The sequence below is a fragment of the Lucilia cuprina genome, chromosome 3 (assembly GCF_022045245.1).
Source record: "Lucilia cuprina isolate Lc7/37 chromosome 3, ASM2204524v1, whole genome shotgun sequence".
NCBI lineage: Eukaryota > Metazoa > Arthropoda > Insecta > Diptera > Calliphoridae > Lucilia > Lucilia cuprina.
In genome coordinates, this window is record NC_060951.1 from 61559282 (window position 1) to 61579808 (window position 20527).

Consider the following 20527-nt stretch of genomic DNA (forward strand, 5'->3'; position numbering starts at 1 on the left):
AAAAAAAACTATTATAATTGCAATATTTATTATACAAACTTATTCTGAAATAAAAATAAATGAAAAAAGAACTCTTTAATAAAATAAAAACTTATTAATTATATATAAACAAATTAAAGTGTTTAGTAGTATATACATATATATTTTTTGAAATACTAAATTTTATTTATGTTTAATAACTTTTTTTATTATTATTTACTACTATTAAATATTAAAAAGAAATAAATATAAACAATATACAAACATACAAACAATTTAACATAGTAATATTACTGTAATAAGAAATTATTGATATATTAGAACAAATTTACTAATATTTCAGCAAATTTATAAATAAATATGAAAAAAAAAGAAAATAAATAATAGATGATCAAAAATCTACAAGAATTAAAAAAAACTAAAATAAATAACAAATTTAATTGAATGTACACAACAAAACAAAAAATTATACTAAATAATGTGTTTTATTTCTTTAAAAGGGGGTGTATAATACAAATTTTAGATTAACTTTAAGCGTAATGTAATCTCAGTCAAGACTACAGAATTATCTAAAGTCTAGTCTTAAAAAATAATCTCTAGACAACACTACAAAATAGTTTTTACCTAAACAGAATTATGTATAGTCTAGTCTTCAGAATAGCCTATAGTAGAGAATCTGTAGACTACAGAATAGTCAAAGAATATATATTGCAGATAACACAATAATCTAGTCTTCAAAACAAACTAAAGAAAAATATCGAACGTTTTCATTTATTTTATCAAAACGATTTCCAACACTATAACAATTTTAACAGTCTGGTAGTTTGTATTTGTTTGTTCATATTTTTTCTCTACTGGCAACATTAACCGGCATATTTTGTGATAATGATGTCAACTTTTTCTTAAACAATAACCGCCACTTTAAATTGACATTAAATAAGTAAAATTCTTAATTGTAATATTTATTTAATTAAAAACTTAGTCATTATGTTTTAGCATATCACTCGTTTTTAATGATTACATAAAAAATATACGAAAAAAATAGTTTAACATTTGTCAACAATAAAAACTCTAAATAAAATCGCTAGAGCTATTGCTAAATTCAACAAGACTTTTTTTCGCCCGCTTTAAATTATACAAAACTAGCTGAATTACCAACACTGTAAATCGGCTAGTTTTATCGTCTGTGTTGTTGTGTTAATTTCAAGTTCAGTGGTAGGCTTAAAGAAAAAAGAAATCGATACGAAAAAAAACTAAAAAAGAAATAAATCACACACAAAGGTGAAAATAAATTATATTTAATTAGAATTTACAAGAAAAATGCAATTAAGACAAGTGTTTTCAAAATAAACTATAAAAATGCTTATCAAAATATAAACTATTGAAGTTTGAAATTTTTTGCAAAAAAAACAAAGTTCTTTGTCTGCGGCGTCGTCGTCGCTATATGTGAAAAAAGGGTGTGTTACAACAGAACAGTCACAGTTAAGCACTCCGCCAAAGGAGTCTCAATATTTTGTGTTTCCTTTCAGTGGAAAAAGTAACATATTTAGCAATTAAATCTATTACCAAAAAAAAAACTGAAAACTAATTAAAACAAAAATATTTCAAAGAAAAGTTTTCCTAAAATTAATTGCATTAGTTTTTTAATGTAAAGCAAAATTTGAAAAATTAGCAAATATTTCTAATTTTTTTCTATTGTGTTTATTGGTTGATCACTTCCTTTCCTTTTTAAGCTGCTGGGGATTTTCCTCTAAATGCCGCTATGTGGCTAGAGATGTATGGCTGGAGAGTTATTTAGTTTTTTTTTTCTTTCTTGCTGTGGTAATCGGTACCATACAGATACATACCATTTTATTTTCGTTGTGCTTTTTTTTTTGTATTTTTGTATTATTATCCAAATAAGGAGGACACTTTTTCTTCTTCATTCCTTGTATGTATGCTTTAAATGCTGCTACCGCATATTGCTGCTTCTGTTGCCGCTACTTTATGTTTTTGTTATTGTATACAAACGTTAATGCACAGACTTTCTATTGTGTATATGATTTACAGTGGGTGAGGAAAGTTTTTCGACAAAAAAAGTACTTCCGCTAAACATTTTTTCTTAATGGGAAATTTTTGTATTTGAAAATTAACGAAATAGTTTAATAAGGAATGAAATATGGTATAAAATGTTCGTTCGTCTAATAATTAGAGAAGCTTGAATTCTGTAGCATTATTTCCGATAATATAATCCTGTTGTGATTTTGTGATATGTTCTCCATCTTGGTCGTCCTTATTCATGCGAAATGGTGTGAGATCAAGTAGTTGTTGCTGGGGTTGACAGCCCTTGGTCAAAAAATTTCGGTTCATTCCGGTACGTAGAAACGACTGTCGGTGTGAGGTCATTGTTCCATTTGGCGGTTAAAGCTCTTTTCAGTGCTGATGGGAAATAAACCCATCCACTCTCGATGGTAGTTAAGTCCGTAGCAGTTCCTCAGATGACACCAGCCCAAACAAGAGTTGCACCTTAATTGTGTGGACACATGAGGCAGTCGGTTCTGACAAACGGTGCGGAACCATTTTCCGGGATTTAATTCATTTCCGGCACGGACCAAATGGAGCAGTAATGCCGGTATATGCTGCTCCGCAGCAGAAAATTTTATTGTTGTTGCTGTTGTTGACAGCCTTTAGTCGAATAATTCGGGTCATTTCGTTATATAGAACCGGCTGTCGGGGAATGATCTTATTGGTGATCTTGTTGCTTTAGTGTGGAGTTCCAACTTCATGACTTTATACTTTGTTTATTGTAACAGTTCTTTTGTTGTTGAATCGTTCGAATCGAATCAATGTAGACAAAGATATAAAAGTTTCTCTAAATTTTCCAAATTTGGTAGTTTCCCAACTGAAGTTTTGGCTTGCTCACATTTTCAGAACACTTTAATAATACTACACTTTAAAGAAATAGAGGCAGAACACGAAGAAAAACTTTTCTAACTGATTTATAAAATCTGTAGAAACAAGTAGATAATATTTTTGTATAGAAAGTAAGATTTTTGCTTATCATGAAATGTCGAAATATTAACATAACCGACTGTCAAATGATTGTAACAACTACAAAAAGCAAGAAAAAATAGAAACCTGTCTTAAGCTTTACTCCCATATCTATCCATATGTGCATACGTTTGTACAATTGCTGTTGTTGTTTTTTCTTGTTATTGTCATACGGTGTTTGTTCCGATGCCTACGTGCAAATGGTGATCAACTTTAAGGGTTGATCATAATGTGCGTGTAGTGATGGTTAGTTCTGTTTAGGTTGTTTTTACTGCTACTATTGTATTCTATTCTGTTTTGTTTTTATTCTATTTAAGTTGAGTGGTGGTTTAATAGACCAATCCAACAACAACAACAACAACAACAAGTAACAAACATTAACGAAGGGGTGCTATTTTGCAAAATCTTATAATTTTTACTTATACATGAATATATTTATTTGTATGTTTGTATGCAAATACAACATATCTACCTAAAAGATATTTTGGGTGGAGAGAAACTAAACAAATGTTACATTTCATGCTTAATTGTTATTAATATTAAAAACATGTAGAAATAGTCAAATGACCACATAGAAATTTAATTGAATTTTTTTTAGTTTTTGTTATTTTTTTGTCTTTCTACCTCATTATTTATCATCATATTTTATTAGATTAGATAGTTAAAGTGAAATTTGTTGTTTCTCTAGTATGTTTAGTGTTTGAAATTGGTCATCAGAAATGTTTGTATGCGTGATAGCAGGAGTTTATAATAAAATTTTGTTTTTTATTTATTTGCCAGAAACAAAATAATTTACATTTATTTTTATAGCAGAAAAAGAAATATTGAAAGTTTGATAATTTGTTTCAACTATCAAAGTCTTTTTTTTAATATTTAGAGAAATTTTGTTATTTATAAACTTTATTTAGATCTCTCCATATTTCTTAAGATGTTGTATTCTTTAACTTCTTAAATGTCATTTTATTTGATTAAGTTTCATGAACAAGTTTTTTTTAACCCGATAATCTGGTATATTAAGCAATTATATAGAGATCACAATAATAACAATGATTATGATAAATATTTATAAATATTGCAATGATTTTTATGAAAATACGGATTTAGAATTTCTTTTTTGATAAAGTTTTTTGTTAAATAATAAATAACATTTGAGAAGTTAAAATTTACAAACTTATTTTATAAACTAGTTAGGTTTGGAAGGGTTATACCGCGCAAAAACGGTGTATATCCCCTCGGAGACCTTAAGGTCCTTCAAGAGTTGAAGATTCAAAAACATAGAAGCCACAACAACACAAGAAAGAAAGAAAATAGGTATAGACGATATAGATAAATAAATAATTATACGTTATAGAGAAAATCCATGTCTTCTTATAAACCGAAGTCAAAAAAGTAACTAATTCCCTTGACAAAACCTAGTCGTTACCACGACAATTGGATCTTCGCTTCGGAACGACCCGAGTCATACTCGGCCAAAGATTGTCAACCCAGCGACAGCTGTATCAACCGAAAGTTTTTCCCCAATAAAGAACTATCGGCCACAGTCGAACTGTTACAACAACAACAACAACAAAAAACTTAGTAGACTGCGAGGGTAAGGTCCCGCTGTATCCCTCAGTTCGCCATGGAACCTATTCCCTAGCCATTTCAGCCTGAGGTTCTGTATCCTAGGACATTGGCAAATAATATGCTCGATTGTCTCTACTTCTTCCACTGCAATAGTCCGGTATACTACTGTCCCACTTACTGACAAAAGTTCTAACTGAGCAGTGTCCAGTTAAAATCCCTATCAGGACCCTTAGTCTACGCCTATCCAGTCCTATACGTATTTTGGTAGCACCCAAGTTTTTTCACAGGGCCTTTGATATTTTGATATTTAGTTGTCTAAAAATGGTTCAGGTCTACCAAAAACTCATTGGATGATAATTATTATTGAATAAAACATTCATTATTTATAAAGATTTCAAGCTATTGATTAAAAATAGTCTATTTTGACAACTACAGTGGCAACCGAGATACATTATCACCCTATTAATATATAAAAAGATATTATCTCCTAAACATAACATATTTATCAACTTTTAAACTTTAAGATTTACATATGCTATAAAAATACACATTCTTTCACATTAATATTGACTAATGAACTTTAATTGTGATAAAAAAATAAATATATAATAATAATTCTTGCAAATGAATAAATACTTATACTAAATACCACAGAAAGAAAAAAAATAAATAAATAAAATTCATTTAAGTAAAAAATATTACTGATACAAATACAATATTAATAATAAATATATAAATTTTTCTATAAAAGAACCACAGAAAAGCAAAAAAAAAAAAAAATAAATAAACTTTCCTTTAAAGTCTATGATGTTCTTAATATTTACAGCTTTTATCATAAATAGTCTTTACAATAAACCAAACAAAAAACACACACAGACACACACACACAACTCAGTTTTATTGATTACAACTAAGAGCTACATCATAACATACGGTGACAATGGCCTGGCGATTCAAAGCATCCAAATATAAGAATGCAGCACCAATTGTACCCAAAGCAGAGGCTTGCATACGTGAAATATGTGTGGGATCTTATCAAACCTATGGCAATAATATTGCTGCCTCAGCTGCCTTTATGGCTTTCAACTGGGAACACACGGGTTCGAGTGTTGCGGTCTTGGCATTAGATGATTGTGGTCGTAAAAGTAAAACTATGCCTCTGCTGCATGCTCATACAGATACTGTTACGGATATGAGTTTTTCACCTTTTCATGATGGTCTTTTGGCTACGGCATCGCAGGATTGTATGGTTAAAATATGGCATATACCAGAAAAAGGTTTGGAAACTTCACTTTCAGATCCAGAATGTGTTTTTTCACACAAACAGAGGCGTGTAGAGACGGTAGGTTTTCATCCTACAGCTGATGGTTTATTGCATTCCACTTCTATGGGTTGTGTAAGCCTCTTCGATTTGACACAACAAAAAGAGATATATTGTAAGTTAAATTAGATAGTTTTTTTTTCAAAAACTGTAGTTTGAAAGTTATTATTCTATTTTCCTTTAGCCAACAATGAACATCCTGAAGTTATACAATCTGCCAGTTGGAAACAAGATGGCACCGTTTTAGCCACTAGCTGCAAAGATAAATATTTACGCATTTTAGATCCTCGAGTCAATGGTTCTCCCATACAAATGTCTGCTGAATCACATCAAAGCATTAAAGATTCCCGTGTCGTTTGGTTGGGTAATCAATCACGCATTTTAACCACCGGTTTCGATTCTGCTCGCCTACGTCAAGTGATTATACGTGATATTCGAAATTTATCAGTTCCCGAAAAAACCTTAGAATTGGATTGTTCTACTGGCATTTTAATGCCTCTATATGATCCGGATACTAATATGTTATTCTTGGCGGGTAAAGGTGATACAACTATTAACTATTTAGAAGTTACCGACAAAGATCCCTTCCTTATTGAGGGTCTACGACATACGGGTGAACAAACTAAAGGTGCTTGTTTAGTGCCAAAGAGAGCTCTTAAAGTTATGGAGGGTGAGGTTAATCGTGTCCTGCAATTGACCTCGAATATGGTTATACCCATTATGTATCAGGTGCCACGTAAGGTGAGTTATTGTTGGAAAGTGTAAAGATTTTATTTATAAATTTGTTTATGTTTTCTTTGCAGACTTATCGTGATTTTCATAGTGATTTATATCCCGATACGACTAGTTGTCGTACTGACTTGACGGCCGCTGATTGGATGAGCGGTACTAATATGGCGGTTCCAAAAATGAGTTTGGATCCCGCCAAACGTGAATTGGGAGATGCACCCGTTATTGTAAGTAGTGACTTCTTTATAAATTATTAGTTTTTTTATATTTAGTTTTAGAATTGTATAGAAAGCTTAATGCTGTGTAGTAAAAAGTTGCAAAAAACACTTTAATTCCTTCAACACAACCAATATTTTCTTTGTCATACATGCTGCTAACACTAAAAGATACATCGTGGAAACTTAAAAGAATATGTTAAAAATATTGAAAACAAAAAACTTGTTTTAATAGATGATAAATTGAATAAAAAACAACATTTAAATGGTTGTCACAATAATCCACAACAAATTATAGCCAAATCTCTTAAATCACCCAAACAAGAAGTAGTCGATGGTGGTGAGGATTTCCAAAAGGATGAACTCTCTACAATATTTAAAAAATTCGATACAAAATATAAAACAGATTCAGAAAAAGAAATGATAATGGCAGATGATAGCCATGAGGGTGATGGTGGTGCTCAACAGATAACACCACCCTCGGAAGATTCACCAAATACTGAAGATTCTTCTTCGTCATCGGTACCAAAACCTATGCCAAGAACATCACGTAACAATTCATTACCAGATGCCCAACAACCTCAGTCACCGTTAGAATCGAATAATGTCATACCTAAGCCAAGGCCTAGAACCTCGGCAGGAGCCTATAAGGTGTGATAGAAGCATACATAATGATGATTTCTTTATAATTTTGGTTTTAAATGTTTTACTTTGTGTTTTGTTTTATTATGATTTTATTAGTTATTAATTAAGGTTGAAATTTTTTATTGTTTTTTACTTCCTTCCGCATTTATATTCTTCTATATAATTTCATTATTTCCCTGATAAAATTTTATAGCCTCGCTTGGGTCCTAAACCTTTCTCCAGCAACTCTGTAGATGTTTCCTTCGATAAAGTATTTGCTGTTCCCGTAGCTCCTGGCTCGCAAGAGAATCTTTCGCAAACTTGTAATAATCCTCCTGCAAATGACAGTGAAACCTCTAACAGCACGAAACCCGATTTAATAGTGGAAATTGAAATAAAAAGTAAGCCCCATATAGTGAATTTTTTTAGTAATTTGTATAAAACTTATTGTTTAATCTATTTCCTATGATGAATTCCTTTTAGAACAATCATCTGGTTCTGATGGTGAAAATAATGGTTTACAAAAGTCTCTATCAACTTCTGAGAGACGCAAAGTAAGTACTTTTCTACAAAAAATTTCCAAAACAAATTAAGCACATTTTTTTAATTAAATGCATAACTAACTTTTTATTCTAACAAATTAATCTCTTCCTCTCCCCTAAAAAAAAACCAAACACTCTAAATAACTAACTTTTTTTCTAAAAACCACTAACCAAAACTTCTACTCTACAAATTTAACAACGTACAAATACAACTTCTTCAGTCCTCTCTGGATGATGAAGATTCCAGTGACAAGGTTATTAAATTAACAATTTTTGTTTATTTCAAAACCACTAATATTTTCAAATTTAACTTTAAAATAGATATTCGAACAAAATCATTCAGAATCTTCGGAAAATTCCACAGAGGGTGATGATAAACCCGACTCGGAATTACGTAGATTTTCACCAGCACGCAGTAGCATTGCCGAGCGAAGACGTCTATATGAATTGCACTCAAAAAGTACTACCGAAGAAAGATCTCAATCGCCAGTGCCATTGTAAGTTGTAAAGGAATATTTTAACTCTAAAGAGGTTTCTTAAATATATGTCCATTGTTCTTTAGACGCCGTGAATTATCTAAAGTTGAGTCTACTACTAAAACAAATGCCATTGATATGAAGAGAACATCTGTGCCCGAGGGTAAAATGTTGGATGAAAGACGTCGTAATTTACCCCCAAAAGAGGTAACAGACAGTGGGGCTGGTATTAAGAAATCGGCCACAGAAACTGCTATCACCACCTCACATAAACGTACTTCGACTGTCTTTGGTAAGGTGTCAAAATTCCGCCATTTAAAAGGCACACCTGGACACAAGTCTACACACATTGAAAATCTACGCAATTTAAGTAGACAAATACCGGGTGAATGTAATGGTTTCACCGCCAATCATGAACGTGTTGCTGTGCCATTATCTGGTCCGGGGGGAAAAATAGCCATATTTGAATTAACAAAACCAGGACGTTTGCCAGATGGTGTCATACCCTCTTTGGTGAATGGCAGTAATATTATGGATTTCCAATGGGATCCTTACGATGCCAAACGTTTGGCAGTTGCCTGTGATGATGGCATGGTAAAATTGTGGCGTATACCCGATGGTGGTCTTTTGGAACCTACCAATGCTCCCGAACAGGAATTAACTGCTCATTCAGATAAAATTTACTTTATACGTTTTCATCCCTTGGCCCAAGATATTTTACTAACGGCCAGTTATGATATGTCTATAAAATTATGGAATTTACAAACCATGGAGGAGAAATGTGTTTTAACTGGTCATTCGGATCAAATATTTGACTTTGCTTGGAGTCCTTGTGGAAAATATGGTGCTACCGTTAGTAAGGATGGTAAAATACGTATCTACAATCCACGTAAATCGGAGACACCCATACGTGAGGGCAATGGTCCGGTGGGTACTCGTGGTGCTCGTATTGTTTGGGCTTTAGATGGTCAATATATTGTATGCACCGGCTTTGATAAGTAAGTTCTAGACAAGCAAGCTACTATTTATTTACTAAGTTTTTAACTTTTTCTTTTACATTCCTAAAGAGTCTCGGAACGTCAAATCAGTGTTTATAAAGCGGATCATTTAAATGCTCCCTTAAACACTGCCAGTTTAGATGTATCCCCTTCCATTTTAATACCCTTTTACGATGAGGACAGTTCCACCTTGTTTGTTACCGGCAAAGGAGACTCCACCATCTATTGCTATGAAATTACGGATGAGGAACCTTTTATTTGTCCCTTATCACATCATCGCTGTACTTCACTGCATCAGGGTTTAAGTTTTCTTACCAAAAATCATTGTGATGTCGCTAGTGTTGAGTTTTGTAAAGCCTACCGCTTGACCAATACCACCATAGAACCTTTAAGTTTTACGGTGCCACGTATTAAGGTAAATTTAGGTTTATTTTTATGTTAACTATGGACTTTATTGTTATTTGTATTTATTTGTTTAGAGTGAACTTTTCCAAGATGATTTATTCCCCCCCACACGTGTTACTTGGCTGCCTACCATGTCGGCCGATGAATGGTTCTTATCGAATGATAAAAAAGTCAAGAAAATTAGTTTACAACCTGAAGGCATGGATACTTGTAAGTTTTATTATTGTTGTATAGTTGTAATTGATTTATATTTAAAATTTGTTGTATTTTTTAGTGTCCTCTATCCAACCGGTGGTTAGTCAAACAAAACCTTCGGTTGCTTCTCAATCGGCGGCTTCAGCGGCTGGCGAACATTTAAATAAATTTGATATTGATAAGAATAAACAGAAAGAAGTAAGTATTATTTAAAGATATTTGTACTTGTAAGGTTTTAAGAAAATCTATGAGAAAGTTTTAAAGAGAGAAGCTTGGAATGAGATTTTCTAAACATATTCAAACTTTTAATGTATTCTGCACTGTTAATGAATCTTTAGATTCATGAAATTCTAGATTTGACTATAAATCTAAAAGACGTTTCTAAAAGATTTAAATCGTTTTTAATTTTTCAAGAATTTCATTTTGGTTTTTATTATAAATCATTTTTTTTTTACTTTATTCTCTTTTCAGATTCAAAAATCAGTTAGTGCCCGCATGGAATACAACACCAAATTAGAACAAGACGATATGGAGGGTGTTGACGAAAACGAATGGCAAGATTAAGTTTAAGACACAAGACTCACAAAAAAAGTCTTAACGCAAAAAAAAAAAAAAAAAAAAAAACACCCCAAAACGATAAGAAAAAATGAAAAAGTCTTTAGTAATTAGATTAAGATTTTTTTTTAAAAATGTATGATCTCCTTTTTCTCAAACAACCAAATCCCCCTTAAAACCTTTAGGCCACATCCAAACAAAAAAAAAAAAAACACCTGTCCCCCTCTTAAATGGCTTAAACATTTAGCAAAATGTTGTAATAAGTGTGCGAAATTTGTTTTTATTTGTCTAGTAGTTTTTGAGATTTGTTCTATAACATGACATGATATTTTTAGTTTAAAAGAATGAACAAAGAAAGAAAGAAAAGCAAACACCATTAATTTACACTTCAATTTGTTGTCGTAAAACATGTTTAATACACCAATTTATTATATAAAACTATATATTTATACATAATTATATATTTAACTTTTTTTTTTAAATTAGGTTAAAACTAAATTTTCTTAAAAGAATTTATTACTAAAAAATAAAAAAAAATCCAAAATCTTTGTCTAGTCTATAGTATTTTATGTTAAATTTCCTTTTTGTTATAAACTTTTAATTTAATTTTTTTGTGAAATCTTTAAAACACCCCCCCCCCCCCCATTTTTTTAAAGACTTTCTGTGTAAGTGACTCTTTATTTAAAGTAGTTTTTTTTTAAAGACATTCAAAACATACAAATAACAACTCATTCCTCAAAACAAATTTGGTTATTCCAAAATATATAAAAATGGCCTACGAAGAGTGATCATTTACAAATAGACTGTTTTCCCTAAATAATGCCAATACAATCTAAAATTAAAAAAAAAACGACCAACAAGTTTTCAAACTAAACAAAATTGAAACAATTTTTTTTTTTAAACAAAACTCCTAAAACTCTCTCTACTTTCCATTTGGTAATAATAAAAAGATCATAATTATAAAGCAACAAATAAAAAAAAACAAACCAAAAGACTTAATGGAACAACAACTAATTGCCATATTAGAAAAAATTTAAAATTAAAACAAAATCAACAAAATTTCAAAAAAATTTTTTATATAAAAAGCATAACAATAACATTAATAACACTTACAAAACACACTTTACTATAAAAAACAAAAAAAATGCAAAAAAAAAATTTACAACACACAATACAATAATTAATAAACTTTAAAGAAAAATTAACAACAACAAAAAATAGTAAGGAAAATATTAAAAATAAAACATTTTTTACAATTTATACTCTAAAGTAAGAAGAAAAAAAAATAAAAAAAAAATAAATACTTAAGGTATTTTATTAACAATTTATAAAAGCAAATTGCAAATTAAATCAATAACAACAACAACAATAATAATATTTATTTAATAATATATTTTATTGATACTATTTTTTTTCAAAACATTTAAAATATTTCCCTAATTGGGCTCAATTTATTTAACTTTAACATTTAAAACAATAACTTTAGTATTTATACAAATAATTTAAAAATAAATTTTTTTATATTAAAGTTATTGTTAAATTTTAAATATTTTCTATAATTATTTATATATTATTATGTTTTTTTTTTTAATTTTTATTTTGATCTAATTTAAACTGCAAAAAAACAAAAAAAATATCCATCTGAAAACACCAGCATTTCGACAACAATTTTTTTTTATAATTATTATTAAAAGAAAAAGTATTGCAAATAAGTATGATATTTAATAATATTATAATAATAACGATATAACATTTATATTTACAATACAATTTATATATTATTTATACATATACAACAACAGCAATTATATTTAATAAAATAAAAATTAAATTAATAATTAATACAATTTATACATATATGTTTTTTGTGAGTTTTATTTGTATAATATTTTGGGGTTTTACTGTAATAACAAAATTCATATTTTAAAGCCAGCTTTACACGATCACACAAGTAATATGATCTGTCAAAATTTTGTGTAGAAGAGTACGGATGGGATCGTCTAAACACAATATGTAATAAAACCATCACACATTGAGGGAGAATACAGATGAAAAATTTAACAGTCGTATAGCTCTCTTCATTTTTTGAAATGATTCAAAAAACAAGCAGGTCGCATTAAATCAGGAATGTATTTTTATGTAAACACATATAAAAAAAAAGTGAAACAGCTGTTTCCATATTACTTTTTTATTGTTTAATACCAATCGTGTAAACACGAAAAATATAAATCAAACGACTTTTATTCTCTTTTTTGTCATACGGATGGAATTTCATTTTACTTTTTCATTAGACTTGTCGTACGTAAAGTGTGATCGTGTGAAGTGCCCCTAAAAAAGTACTATATTGAACACTGCTTTACCCGAACACTGTATTATCACACGTAGTATAGAACTTTTGTCAATCAACTTTTTGCATAAGTTACAAAATCAAGAAGTTGTATTGTTGCTGAGTTTGACAGTTCTTGGCCGATAATTTCAGGTCATTCTGGTACGTACTCTGACTGACTCTTTAATGCCTTCATGAAGAAAATTTTGAAGGTCACCTTTGATAGCGTGTTAACATCCTCAGCTTATGGTACTTTAGTTACGCACAGATTGCAAAAGTAGAAATAAGGTTCTCAAAGCGCTAGCCGACAGCATTTGAGGACAAAGAAATCTTGTTGGTTACCTATAGGTCAATTAGCAGCACTCCAGTGTGGTCTCCTTTTTTGAGTGAGATATATTTAAAGCTGGCAAAATGCTGTTCTACGGACTGTATCGGTCTGAATTAGGGTTCTATAAATTGACTTTCAAATAAACGACTTTTTATCGAAAAATGTCGAAAAGTCGAAGTCCACTATTTTGTTCCAAAAAAGTCGATAACTCGACTATCGTTTGTGAAAAAGTCGACTTTGTAAATAAAAGTCGAAAAGTTGAAAAAAGTCGAAAGTCGAATAGTCGGAAAAAATCGAAAACTCTAAAATAGTAGAAAAAATACAAAAATAGGTCGAAAAAAGCTAAAAAAGTCGAATAATCCGAAAAACTCGAAAATATTAAAAAATAGTTGAAAATTTAAAAAAGTGGAAAAAAGCCAAAAACTCTAAAGTAGTTGGAAAATCTCGAAAAAAGTAAAAAATGTCGAAAAATGTCGAAAGTCGAGAAGTCTAAAAAAAATCAAAACGTCGGAAAAATGTTGAAAGTCAAAAAAAGTCGAGAGGTCGAAAAAATTGGAAAAAGTCGATTAATCGACTATTTATAAAAAAACTTAAAATAAAACTCGAAAAGTCGACTTTTAACTAAATGCAAAAAGTCGACTTTTCGTTTCAACTATAGAAACCTAGTCTGAATGCAAATAACATCGGATTACCACCTACACGATGAAACGAAGGTCCTCCCAGTCAAGGAACATAATGTCATGATGTCTAAATAGTTCCTAAACACCGAATGTTATCCCAACTTTAACATCAAATTGTTAGAGGCTTCCCCGAGGCATGGCAAGAAAAACTTTTGTGTAAACGAGGAGAGCATTCGTAATTCGTATATGAAAAATTTCGGCCAGACAAAAATTTGCAGCTCTATCGGTCAAAAACTGCCGGACTTCGAGGGACTCAAAGTTGGAAATTTTGGTCATACATGGTTTTATTGAAATGAGTGTGACTTTTCACCTATTGGTCCTACCAAAAATTGTCCAAAGCAGATCAGATAGCTATTTCTTCGTAATTTCCTTTTTTTTAATATTTTTTTCAAAGGTTATACAATTTCCTTTATAGTCCCATAATGAGATGCGATATCTAAATCGACTTTTGAATAATCGAAAAATCGACTTTTTGTCGAAAAATAGTAGAAAAAGTCAAAAACTCTAAAATAGTCGGAAAAACGCGAAAAAAGCAAAAAATATTCGAAAAGTCGAATGAAGTCGAAAAAAGTATTGAAGTCGGAAAAAGTAGAGAAAAGTCGGAAAAGGTCAAAAACTCGAAAATAGTAGAAAAAAGTCGAAAGGGGAAAAAAGCAAAAACTCTAAAACTGTCGGAAAAATTCGAAAAAAGTCAAAAACTAGTCGAGAAAAGTCGAAAACTCGAAAATAGCAGAAAAAATTCAAAATTAGTTGAAAATTTTAAATAAGTGGAAAAAATCAAAAACTCTAAAAAGTCAATAAATAGTTGAAAAAAGTCAAAAAGGCTTCTATTTATAAAAAAGTTTCCTTGTGTGGACCGGGACTAACAAACTCAAAATGTATGTTAAACGGTACACAATCAAATGAAGAAGAATTTGCATAATGGCCCAAAAATATACAGCTCGCGAAAAAAAATGGCTGAATTTTTCCATCAAACAAATTCTGTTTGATGTACCATTTAAAATACATTTGTTTGACGACTTAGCATATTTTGGTTTGTGAAATAGCAATGTTTTTTTTCGTATCTCATGTTTGCTATAAACACCTTTTTATTTGAAGTAAATTATTCATTTAACATTACAGCGATTTTTCTATCATTTATTTATATGGCAACACTTTTTTGGACAAAAATTAAAGAAGCATAACAAAATAATAAACTTTCATATATAAACAAAACAAACAAAGCTAAACAAAACATTACACAGCACTCAGCTTTCGTATATGATAACACAACATAAAATTGTTTTTGCTTTGTGAGCATAGAAAGGAAACAACCACTATTTACATCTCTTTCGCACCCATAACAAACCGATCTTCGGCTTAGATTTGAATCGAGCGCGTTTCATAGTTTACTTTTGTCAGTTGTTTGGTATGGACGTGTGAGGAGGATATATACGCATGCGTTGTTGTTACGGTTAAAATTAAAAGCAAAAAAAAAAAGAATTAAGAAAAAACCAAATTGAGAAGAAGGTGGTTTTTCTTAATTGTCAATGTGTGTAATTGAAGAAAAAAGAATAATTGAGTGATAGATTTATTGTTATTATTGTACCTATAAGCTGAATTTATAAATGAAAAATATAAATTAAATAAACAAATTTGAAAATTCACTGTATGTGTAACAAAAAGGAATTCGTAAAAAAAGGAGAGCAACGATAAAAAAGAGAAACCCACAAACCTGACGAATTGACCATATTTTTGTGCTGAAAGAAGTAGTGGAAGAAAAAAAGTGGTTTATATTGAAGATTCTTTTACTCCTCTTGTGGTGTTTTGTCTGTCTGTCTTGTTGGTGAATAAAAGTGTGAGAATATTGTTGAATAAAGAAAAAATATTGAAAATTAAAGTGAACATAAAAAAGAAAACTAAAGCTATGTGGTTGACGACCACTTTAAGGAACGACTTAAAGTCGTTAAAGTGTGTGAATTGAAATACAAAATACAAGTACAAAGTAAAAAAAATACCAGTAAAAAATTTATGGTAGAGAAATAATAATAAAATACAACAAAGGATTTAAAAAAATTCATTATCTTAAGAAATTTCAACAGAAATATTTGTAATTATAAAATACATAAACAAAAAATATGTATTTAAATTTAATATTAATTAAAAATATTAAGTTGCTATCAAATTTTGAAAAATAAATTTAACTTTTTAAAAAAATATTTAAAAAAATAACTATAGCCACATAAGCAAAGCAAAAAAAAACAAATTATTTAAAAAAAGAAAAAGAAAATTGTGTCTATTCCTTAAAGGAATTGAAAATTGTGTTGTTGGATTCTAATAAAAAAAAAGATTTTTTTTGCCTGCATTTGGATTCTTCTTTTCTTCTCTAACCCCAAAGCAGCAGCCACAAAACTGGATTACAACAATGTGGCTACTGGTTAAAAACCACACCTTTGCCAAGTCGGATATATTTTGGATAAAATATCTAACATTATTCCTTTTAATATTTTCCATATTACAAGGCATTTCCGCAGCGGGTAAGTTTCAAATTATTTACTCTTTCTTTCCACTTACTTGTCTAAATAGAGCAATAAAAAAATTGTCTTTAAATATTTTCCTAAAAAAAGTGTGTAATAGCCGAAAAAAAACATAAAATAAAAAAAGAGTAACGTAAAAAAATCTCATATTTAATTGTTCTCCATTTTGTTTGGTTTTGAAATGCAATCCCAATATTATTATATATACAATACAACAAAACATACAATATCTTGTCTTTAAATCAAATTTAAAAGATACTCACAAATGCTTAAACACACAGGCTTACTTTTAGATACATTCATCCATCCATCCATCTATCCATACATACTCATGTAGTACACAAGCTCAGAGATACTCTCGCAGACACACAGATACTTTTATAACACACACACTCATGCGCTCTCGCACACACACACACATATACTTGCAAACGAACAAGAAAAAACCACTAATACTGGAACAATTCCCTTTTTAGCAGCAGTTTTCTTGCTGGTTTGCTTTTGTCGTGTTTTTTCTTTTTCTATTTGGTTTTGTTGCTTTTGTTGTTCATGCAACTGCCACAACAAACAAGTCTTGACGACGACGATGGCGATGACGTTGTTGATGATCATTGTAATTCCTTTGTACGTTATTATTTTTCTTGTTGTTGTCGTTGTTGGGTGTTAGGGTTGCTAACTGCTATGTTCATTTGGAGAAAAAAAGGGATTAAGGTAACTCTTGTACTTTTAGATAAATGTCCTTTTTATTATTTATTTTTATTGTACAATTTACATATTATTGGTTTGTTATTTATAATACGTAGCTTTACACTTAACTTTTACCTATTAATTACTTAGGCCAACAAAGCTTTTAAAGCGTCGACAGCTTTCTACAGGATTGCGAATCTGGATTCAGAGTTTCTTCATGCATTTCGACAAATAGTGTGAAAAACTTGAAAAACATTTTTAAGACATTATAACAACTAAGAGATGATATAAGAGAGGTTAATAGGCTATTTAAAGCTTTTTGATTTTATAAATTAAGATATCGACGCTATGTTATCTAAATTATGGCAAAATCTTGGGTTTATATAAAATTGATCGATTGATAATCGATTTAGAAGAAGTTATTCTAGAGGAAAGTCTAATTTAATTCTTTTACTTTAAACTTCATTTTTTTTCACATAGTTTTTATTATAATATTAAGAATTTTTAAATAATTGACCCGATATATTAAGATTTTGTATCCGCTTATTTGGAAACAATAACTGGTGTAATTATAGTAAAATTCGGGAGATATTTTTGAGTAGATTGACGATGTGGAAGAATATAGTATTTTTCAAATGTAAATAGAGCTAGTCATTCATAATTTGAACGCGGAGATCAAATTACAATTTTCGAATCTAGCCTCAGCATTTTTTTATCACGCCGTTGATCTAAAATCGAAATACCCCAGTTTTTGGACAATTTTAAGACTTCTGAAAGTACCGTCTTAAAGATAAATAAATCTTCTTTAAAACCGAAGTTTAATCTCTGTTATATCTTCATACCTCTTCGAGAGATCTTTCACTAGCATGAATATTATAAATTAACAAAAACTTCATTTTTATCTAAAATTATTTTATGAATTGTTTAAAAATCTATTTTATTTGCTAAAATAATGATCGTTGATCATTTTTCCATTAAATTTACATATTTTTTTAATAATGATTTATTTTCAGAATTGAGAAATTTTGAGTACTTCGAATGATTTATTGCCTTGTTCATAAACATTTCTAAATGTTTATTATACAAATTTTGTATGAAAATTTAATTTATTTATTTTATATTCCGTAACATCAATATTTCAAAAATAACACTATATGATGACTACAGACGTCATTTAGTAGATGCTCCCTCGATGCTCTAAGTATATAGTACGACATTTACATACTTCAACTTGTTAAAAATGTCTTTGTGCGTCTTAAACGTCTTAAAAATGGCAAAAATAGGGTTATTGCAAACTTCATGAGAAAATATATAAATAAATATATATAAATAAATAAATTTGAGTCCAAAATCGGATTCATCTCCGCTAAGACTTTTAGAAAAGTAATCTTTGGCCACTGGCCTTCTTTTCTAATTAATGGCAACTCTTTTTCTTACGTTTTACGTTTTCCTTCTTATTGTCATTCTTTATGTGTTTGCTTTACTGCTAATTTCAAGTACGGCTTTTCATATGATTGTCATTGTGTTGTTGTTATTATTATTGGCTTGTTAGCGAAGACATATACCACCACCCTAAGCATACAATCATACATAATCGCAAATATACAACAATCATTATTATCTTCATCATCATGATCGTCATTCACATATTATTATCATTACAAATACAAAACAGGCCAGGCAAACACTCCACTACTCACTCACTAAGTTAGGCCAGTTTAATAGTTCCCATAAAATAAACAACTTACAAATAAATATACATACAAATATACATACATACATACATACATACATACATATAAAACATACATATTTATCCATATGTATCTACTACATACGAAGCATATAATACGATTATTCCTCGTTTATTTTATTTCTTTTTGCTATTTTCCTTTTTTCAGTTTTTATCTCCTTTCTTTTGAAATTTGTTTAAAAGAGTAAATGAAAACGACTATATGTAGGTTTAAGTAACTCAACTGTCATCTCTTTCTGTTGTGTTTGAAAAAATCCTTTTTTTTTCTTTTTCAAAACCCATTTTAGTTTAGGGAAAATGATCTTGTATTTTTTTAATATGTTTTTTTGGTAATACCTTATAAAAAAATTTAAGTATATTTTGTTGTTGTTGTTTTTTTTTGTAAAGAAGTATCTGTGATTTTGTTTAACATATTTTGCTTTGGTTCTTTGTTTCGTTTTCTGTTTTATTTAGAAATTTGGAATATGATCTCTTAGACAGGTGTCTGTCCTGTTTTTTTTCATGATTATCATTTATGAATTTTTGTTGTATTTTTTGGGTACTTTTTAAATTTGTACATTTTATTTTTGAATCTATTTTCTTTTTCAGATTTATAAGCCGTCGGTTTTAATTTTTTTGCATTATAAATTAAAATTCCTTAGAATTTTTTTATTAAAATTCCTGCTTTTTTCAGCAGCAAATAATTTTTCTTATATACCACCTCTTTTGGTTAAATTATTCAAAACACGTTTCAATTTTCTATATGCAAGACACATTTTTTTCTAATATTTATTAAAAAATTCGACATAAAATAATTAAAACAATTTTATACCTTGATATTTTTTTGAGTTATTTATAGTTATTTTTAAATGTTGGTTTTTAAATAAAATTTTGGTTTCTTTTCAAATAGTTTCATAAATTTTAAAATTTTGTTTTTAAAATGAATTAAAAATTAAATATTTTATTTTTGTATAATTTTTAGTTTGAAACAAATTTAGAATTAGTTCTCAATCAAATAAATCTAGAATGACTTCAGATTCTGGAATAACATCCGCTATTTTAAATTTATTGTGTGATTCAAGCATTATTTTTACATTAGTACAAAATTTGGAATTTCTTCTCAATAATCTGAATCTAAAATCGATACAAACAAAACCACTTCAAATTCTGGAATAACATTCTTGTAAATGATGATGTTGCTATTTCAAATTCAATCCTTTTGGAGAAATCTTTTAGTGATTTCAAAGTTATTCTAAAGATTTTTCAAAAAAAAACTAGTTCTTTAGTATTATTTTTATATTAGTACTGCATTAATATTAAAAATAGTACTAATACAATTGAAATCTATTAAGATGATAAATATTTTTTTTTTCAATTATAAAAATAAATTTAACATTGATTTACAACTAAGGAATTGTACAAATGTACCCGGGAGTTCAAAAGCCGGAAAAATTGTTTAAATTTTTGTATTAACATAATTAATAAAACCACATATTAACTGGAAGTATTGAAAATCATAAATCATGTGGATAGATTCGCAATATAATCTGTAAGTAGTTAAATCTAAATAATTTTTTACTATCCTGACTGAAAATTCATACATTTTTTTCTGAAATTTGTGAA

At 29.2% G+C, this 20527-nt stretch overlaps 2 protein-coding genes across 6 annotated transcripts in view; both read left to right on the forward strand.

The window, feature by feature from the left end:
• The first annotated feature begins 1103 nt into the window (after positions 1-1103).
• Positions 1104-11001, forward strand: LOC111675839 (coronin-7). Of its 5 annotated transcripts, none has more exons than XM_023436681.2 (14): positions 1104-1260; positions 5402-6011; positions 6081-6637; positions 6700-6852; positions 7012-7491; positions 7679-7865; positions 7948-8018; positions 8228-8260; positions 8328-8503; positions 8569-9480; positions 9550-9895; positions 9960-10095; positions 10160-10278; positions 10552-11001. In XM_023436681.2, the coding sequence occupies exons 2-14, from the start codon at positions 5516-5518 to the stop codon at positions 10642-10644; spliced, it is 3759 nt and encodes a 1252-aa protein (XP_023292449.2). In that variant the 5' UTR covers positions 1104-1260; positions 5402-5515; the 3' UTR covers positions 10645-11001. The 5 variants fall into 5 exon arrangements, with proteins under 5 accessions (XP_023292449.2, XP_046801642.1, XP_023292446.2 ...); XM_046945684.1 differs by lacking the exon at positions 1104-1260 and adding an exon at positions 1476-1516; XM_046945686.1 differs by lacking the exon at positions 8228-8260.
• A 5118-nt stretch (positions 11002-16119) lies between these two features.
• Positions 16120-20527, forward strand: part of LOC111675838 (neurogenic locus Notch protein) — a 68001-nt gene continuing 63593 nt past the window's right edge. The window contains exon 1 of the mRNA XM_023436677.2: positions 16120-16485. Coding sequence (XP_023292445.2) covers positions 16374-16485 — 112 coding nt within the window. The 5' untranslated portion in view covers positions 16120-16373. The remainder of the gene's footprint in view (positions 16486-20527) is intronic.